Source organism: Cottoperca gobio, unplaced genomic scaffold, assembly GCF_900634415.1.
Source record: "Cottoperca gobio unplaced genomic scaffold, fCotGob3.1 fCotGob3_300arrow_ctg1, whole genome shotgun sequence".
NCBI classification, from domain to species: Eukaryota; Metazoa; Chordata; class Actinopteri; order Perciformes; family Bovichtidae; genus Cottoperca; species Cottoperca gobio.
Window position 1 is genome coordinate 1 of NW_021166911.1, and position 7500 is coordinate 7500.

Here is a 7500-nt window from a genome sequence, read left to right on the forward strand (position 1 = left end):
TGGAGACGTATGAAACACGACGTTACTCCGGAGGACACGGAGTCCGTTTCTCTCACCTGGATGTGTCGGCTGTCAGCGGAGAAGTCGATCTGGATGACGGAGCCGGGGACGTCCTTACAGTAGCCGATCCGGTTCAGGGACGGGCCCAGAGAAAGGTCGTAGAAGTCCACGGCACTTTCCACCGAACCCACCGCCAAGAACCGGTTATCTGGGCTGAACCTGGACCCGAGAGGAACCGCAGGAACAATGTGTCAGGAAGCACTGAGGAAACTATTGTTACAGATGAAGAAAGTAAAACTTTCCGACCAGCTGTTAAGATAGACTTAATAATCAATGTCTTATTCATTAAGTGTACTGATGATATATACCATATGTTCATGTCTGAAGACATAACATGAGGCCCAAGCCCTCAGGAAGTTAAGGGGGCCTCTCAAAGGTCATGAGAAGATTACCTCCACATGGCATAGATTGCCGTGGCGCCATAGAGTCTGGACAAGTCAATAATGATGATTGAAAGGTTGGGTTTCAGAAAGTGTGTGATTTCAAAACAGCTCATACTTAAGGTAAAGATTTGCTTTGTCAGTCAGAGCTCTACATGGTTGTGCTTGGAAGCAGGTAGTGTTCTCATTATTGTTTGTTTGTTGTACAACAAAATAATAATTGTTAACTATATTTGTGTCTGTGCTTTATTGATTCCTCTCTGTTTCATATTTCAATGTTGTGAGCGATAAATATCCACGACACAGCTGCAACATTAACGCTGCATTAATCCAGTTATAGATTATTACACAATAATGTGATATTATATATTATTCTGTACAATAAGTACTTAGATTTTTACTTTTGAACGCAGGACTTTTACTTGTATCTGTATTTTCAGACGGTAGTTTTACTACTTTCACTTCTGAGTCTGAAACTAAAACTGTTAAAGTCCCTGAAATACGAGGAAGTGGAGAAGACTAAATATAGATTTATATACCAAACATACACAGCTCTATGTAGAGCAGACGCTGCTTTTATCTGTCGATTGTGTTTCTAGCTTTTTATTTCTAACTACAGAATAAAAGACTTTCAGAAACGCAGCAAAACTAACGAACTTGAGGGGAACGTTTTCTTGTATTGTTTGTGCTGCCTCAACAATCTATCAAGACTAAATAAATAAATATATGTTTTCTATTTTAAAGACGTGGTACCGGATGTCCTGGATGGCGACGCTGCGGTCTCTCTTCTTGCCCCACACGGTGAGCGAGTTGACCAGCAGCACGATGAACTCTCCGTTCTCCATCCCGATGGAAACCATCTCTCCGTTGGGACTGTAGGACGTGCACTTGGCAGGATGACCCAAACTCACTTTGTTCAGAAGTTTCTAACATGGGAAACAAGAACATGTGACGGTTAAAGGAATATTTCACCAACAAAATGACGCCCCCGTATTTCCTTTAATTGTTGATGTTTTCTACTTCACACACTACAACGCTCATATTCTGTTGGCAGTGTGCCCCCCCAGCACCTTATCAGCCAGGTCCCATATCCGGATGGTGCCGTCGTCGCTGGCGGAGATGAAGACATCTTTGAAAGGGTGAGTTGCCAGACCCCAGATCCCCCCCTGAGTGTGTCCGTTGATCATGGTGTTGGAGGCGGCGTTCTTCTCTCCAACCTCGATGATCTCGCCATCTTTGGTGCCCACCAGGATTTTACCCTGAGACCAAAAGAGACGAGTCAGGAAGAATATCCTACCTTCAACAAACCACTTCCTTTAGGATTTGATTATTCAGTCTACCGCAAATCTGCTGGAAGTGTCTAACACTGAGGTCTTCAACAGGCGGTCCGTGATCCATAGGGGGTCCTCAGAGTTACTGCAGGGGGCCGCCAAATTATTGTTTGATAAAGTTTTGAATATAAAGATAAATCAGCCTATTCGTTAAAAAAACCTTGATGTAGTCTAACTGTACGTGAGCTAGCTAACATGCTAAACCACTGCAGCACCTTTCCACAACGTTAACGACGGCTACATGTTATTATTTTAACAGCTTAGTATTTTATGCACCATAAAAAGGGTTATACATGTTCTTGTAGGTCCAGTTAATATGCAACATATATACACATATGTCAGCTGAGGCCTGAAGAACGTTGCAGACGGGATGTCTCATTAAGTGCAGCATCTGTCTGTATGCTGCGCAAACATTTCATGCAAATTTCTAATAAATGTGCAAATGGCATGCTAACTCATTAGCTAGTATTCTGCAAATATTCTGACTTGGGGTGTCACGGTTTACCGGTATTATATGTTGATAATATGAAAAAATATGGTAATGTAGTGTAAATAGCGCCTCCATATTCTGCGCCTTGATGCCATCGTCAGAATAATGCTAAATGCTCTGTAGCTGGAGGCCTTAATGTGATAAGTTCACTTCAACCAATCCATGCACTGAGTGCCTTTAGGCTGCATGAGAGCTTTACGCTGTGATCTGTGTGGTACCTTCCCTCTGCAGACGGAGCGGACGTTCTCCACCGGCTGGCCGGTCTCCAGCTGAAATGCTCTGCAGCGCTTCATCTCTTGATCCCAGAGCTTCACGGCGCCACCCTCTTTAGTCCTGTCCCCAACAAACATCTTGGTTTTATTTTCAGAGTTCGTACTCTATGCACCGGGCTGTGAATTTAATCTTGTGTGCATAATGTGTCAGCCAACGAGGGGGGAGCGGCGTGCAGCAGCATGTTGGGCCTTAGCCCCGCCGAGGCCACACCAGCAGAGCGGAGCTCCCCCCGGCGTTCTGCTGCGAGTCCACTAGTTACTCCATCGCAAATCGTTCTCTCAAACGCAAATGCAAGATGTGTCGTCAAATATACTCTCATGTGAAGTCTATGTGTGCGAAACACTGATAAATGTTCGTTCATTTAAAACCAGCCTGTTTCAGAGTTGTTATTGTACTTGAAAGATTCTTGCTGTTTGGAGTTGTATCCTCATGATTGTTTGCACTTATTGTCACTTTGGACAAAAGCGTCAGCTAAATGAACTGTAATGTAATATACCATCACGCATCACAGGGACCAGTATTGGAGGATCCATGCGGGTGAGAGTCTCTAAAAACGATCACTCGATGTATCATTGTGAGGAAGATGCTACAGACACTGTGGATCCAGGTAAACCTACTCCCCGTCAAGCCTGGCTCCACCTTTTATTTAACTTCCATTTAAGTTGTGTAGGCGATGCTAACCATGTGTTTCAGCAGATTAACAATAATCAACTTTAAAATATGTTAATCACATTCCGGACTGGAAAAACGGAAGGAGGAGTTTGGCACATTGGCGATCACGGAGGTTCCCAGAGGAATATATGGCCCTCTGGGTGACACGTACACAGGTAAACGAACAAGACTGGAGTTTAAAGATGGAAGATGTGATGTGATGTTATGCTGACATACAGGTGCCAGAACAATAAGAAGCAGGTAATAAAAGTCGAGTTGGGATAAAGGGTGTTGATTTGTACTCACGGCCGCTCCTTCCCCCCGGTGACGATGAGTCCGTCCCTCAGCGTGGTGTACATGGTGAACACCGGGCCGCTGTGTGCCTTCGCCACCACTCGTACCAGGAAGTGCTCCCTCCACACGAACACGTCTCCGTTTATAGCGCCGGTGAACGTCAGGTTGTTCTGGAGGAGAGACACTGACTCACTAGAAATTCATAAAAAGCTGCAGATTTGTATTTCCTACTCTAAATTGTTATCTTACAGCACCAAAGGCGACAGACAACATGGTCTGCATGCGGCCGTCCTCCACCGAGCCAATCACCCCTTTCTTGTACACGAGCGAACCTCCGACCAGAGTCCAGAATTTGATGTGTTTGATTCCCACAGACACAAACTGGGTGTCGGAGTCCGGTCTGAACTCCACCACAAAGATCCGCTCAGCGTGTCCACCTTTACAGGTCACCTTGGTGCCTGGCAGGGAGGTCAAAGGTCACTTTCCAAGTGGATACTTCTTAAAAAAGGTAAATTTATAGTGAATAATAAACTATAACAGACTTCGCGAGTGACAGAATATATGGCAGCGTTATGTAATTAGGATACAAAAAATACTGTATTCTGTCACAGAAAAATATTATCAGATTACTGATACATTTAGTAAAATGGGGATTATTAAAAGAATTTGTATGAATAGCAGCCTTTAAGTAACATTCACATGTGCATAACTGTGTTGCAGCCAGAGACACAGATAGAAGTTTCTGGTGCTCACCACAAATTTATGTAATAAAGGTTTTTGCTCGTGTTCCCTTTATTGTCTCCGCAGCGCATGTGGTTTGTGGAAAACAACTCTGTCTTTGTGTTTAAACTATTTCTCTGACCCTTCTTTCCCCGATTTTTATTTTGCTTATCTTCAACTGGTACTTTAATCACATTCCTCGCATGATCTTCACCAGGGTACCTTCTTCAAAAAATGCTATTCTCTTGTTCTTTGGTTGTGAGACAGTAAACTGTGCATCATGTAATGACTAACTGGTGATTTGAGAATATGAGATACACTTTGTACCTTCCTGCCACCTCCACACTGTGATGGTGTGTTCAGGCTCCACTCCTACAGACAGCAGCAGCTTCCCTGTGGCGCTGAAGTTGACATAGCCGACACCTTTAGCATGGGAACAGCGCAGGATGGACAACGTCTGCTTGGTCATGGCATCCCACACATGGATGGATGGAGCGAGGCCTGTGAGAGGAGACCAGAAATATAGGAATCAAATAACCGAGGAACCCTGGAGCCAAGGCATCAAGTAGCCCAGGACCTAAGGAACTGTGGACCAGAGGACCTAGGAACATAAGAACCAGGGACTTAGGAACCTAAGAACCAGGGACTTAGGAACATAAGAACCAGAGGACTTAGGAACATAAGAACCAGGGACTTAGGAACCTAAGAACCAGGGACTTAGGAACATAAGAACCAGAGGACTTAGGAACATAAGAACCAGGGACTTAGGAACCTAAGAACCAGAGGATTTAGGAAGCAACACACAAGGGAAGGCCTTAAGGAAGCAAAGGGCCAAGGAACCAAGGTAATGAGCAGACAAGGACTGGGGGAACCTAAGAAATTATGGACCAGAGGAAGAGGAAGCCAAAGAACAGAGAAAATGCAGAAAATTGAAACACAGAATCATGAAATAAAGCAGTTGGTGGACCAAGGAACCAGATTAACTAAGGAACCAAAAAGCTATGGATTCAAGGAGGAAACACATGAATGACGAGAGGAGATGCTGAATATTAAGGAGAACAGGACTGAGGAGTTGAGGGAGGAGGTGTATGGGACCAGCGATTAGACATCTTCTATTCAAGGATCATTCACTTCTTTCATATTGTTTAGGAGGAGAGGACTGGTTCTGACATGCTGATTCAACAGAGCCAAACTGGTGACTGCGTTTTGGATTCAGAGAAGGGAAAATCAAAACTGCTTCTTTTTCACTCCTAAGCACACATTTACAGCAAACAATATCAACGCCTTTGTTCGTGATCACATAGAAATCCCTATATCTAAAGTCTAAAGACAGAGCAAATCGAGGCGAGTTGTGTTTTGGGGCAATTAGTTGAGACATCATAAAACAAATCCAAACCACAGGGAGTGAAGTTTGGAAGAGTGACAAAGCTGCTGAAGCCAAACAACAAAAAATGACTGGAAAGGACATGGACACTGCAAGGATCACCTCCAACAGCTTTGACAGATCATTATTAGCTTCTGCTGTCTCTTGTGGCAAAACCCAAGTCTCCATTTTCGGCCCTTTAGCATTTGCAGTAGATTTGCTTCTAGAAAATACAACGTAGCACTTTACAATAAAGCTCGGTAATCACACTAATCCATACTAATATTACACTGAAATGAAATAGAAACACCTAGATTATCATGTTGCAGCCTTCATGTTTATTACACAGAAACTACCAAAGTGTTTCCAGGTATCTGAGCATTGATCATATTATTTGTACAGTATTGTTTGGAACATAATAAATAGTATACGTGACGGGTACCGTCAGGGCACCAGACTAACGGCGTCCCGGGGACGATATAAAATGTGCTTTGGACGCAGTAAACTCACTATTGCACCGTATTAATTCCTGACGCTGCTACATTGTGAACAACAAATCTGTGTTGAAATCTGCAGGAGAGCTATCTAACGTTAGCCGTTAGCAGCTGGTGAACGGAGGTTCCATAGAGTTAGATTACGGTGCGTTCGGGCTCTATTCAGTAAAAATGAGTATTGGGTGAAGGTAAATTCTTGTAAAATTATATTTTTGGTAAGAAACTTGAATAAATCCAGTTGTTTGAAGATGTTTTCACAGCAATATAAAATAGATATTAGATGAATTATGAGCCATTTAACAGAAACCAGTAAAAAGTAATAAAGGAAGGATGTTGAATGGATTTATTGTTTTATTTTTTAACCCGGTATCCAAGTAGGTATCGAAGATCGTGGAATTTCAATGGTGTTGGTATCAACTAATAAATGTGTGGTTTTGTGACATCTCTGTCATTAGTAGAAGCTTAGTTTTGTTTTTAAAGGCGCTGCATTGACTGGCACCAGCTTTAATTCCGATCCTCTTATTCGACATCCACCGAAATCATCTGATGAAATGTGATCAAACCTTTTTCTTTGCAGTTTAACTCCTCGCTCACCTCTGGCCGACGCCATTTAATTGTATATTTATTTTCTCTGTAAATAGTTTGGTAAAACTGTTTTTGGTTTTTAATGTACTTTATAAATAATAATATCTGCAGTAAATATATTCTGTCCAAAGTGTTGGCTAGAAAGTCCGATGTGATCACGGCTGTAGAGGCTTAACAAATGTCATGCCTGCCATGCGTACCCTCAAATCCTCTGCATCAATACAATATAATACATGTGTGGCTTCTATAAGAACCTCTGAATCCCAGTCTTAACCCCGCACAGTACAGACACCACATACAGTAACAACCCAGGCTAGCCCAGCTAGTTCAACATGCTAAGAGAAGCGCTAAGCAAGGCTTTGTTCTGAGTCCGACTTGCTTTAGTTTCTCTACTGCCATGCTCACACTAAAACGGAGACGTTTGAAAACACTGTTTAAGAAATGTTTTCCATCCACATGTTTTCAGATTGTTTGAACCATATTTTGTAGCTCAGAAATTCTGGTAACAAACGAAACCTGCAGGAACAGTGCATCGGTTTGGCTTAATGAAGAAATCAAAGGTCATGGAAAAAATACGTTTCACACGACCTTCATAAAACAAAGGCCGGTAAAACTATGAAAAATCCTGAGCGTCACACATGTTCTTTAAATTTTCTTTGAGGCGAGACACTCCAGGCAAAAACCTCCAAAACACACATCAGAGTGTGTGTGTGTAGATTTAAACTCTCCACAGCGACATTACATAACGCCTCATGTACATATTAAACACTTGTAATATAAACTTGTGTTGATGTGAGTCATGAAGTGGGGAAGCTTCATGATATCTGTTAGTTACATGTTTGACTCTGTTCACCTGTAG

The 7500-nt window shown here is 42.7% G+C and overlaps 1 protein-coding gene across 1 annotated transcript in view; it reads right to left on the reverse strand.

Moving 5' to 3' along the window:
- Nucleotides 1–56: 56 nt before the first annotated feature.
- Nucleotides 57–7500, reverse strand: part of LOC115005421 (echinoderm microtubule-associated protein-like 6) — a gene marked incomplete at its 3' end in the record, with an annotated part of 37491 nt that continues 30047 nt past the window's right edge. Inside the window, exons 32-38 of the mRNA XM_029427220.1 lie at nt 4527–4700; nt 3729–3937; nt 3492–3649; nt 2480–2594; nt 1511–1699; nt 1194–1366; nt 57–219 (exon numbers count right to left, since the gene is read on the reverse strand). Coding sequence (XP_029283080.1) covers nt 57–219; nt 1194–1366; nt 1511–1699; nt 2480–2594; nt 3492–3649; nt 3729–3937; nt 4527–4700 — 1181 coding nt within the window. The remainder of the gene's footprint in view (nt 220–1193; nt 1367–1510; nt 1700–2479; nt 2595–3491; nt 3650–3728; nt 3938–4526; nt 4701–7500) is intronic.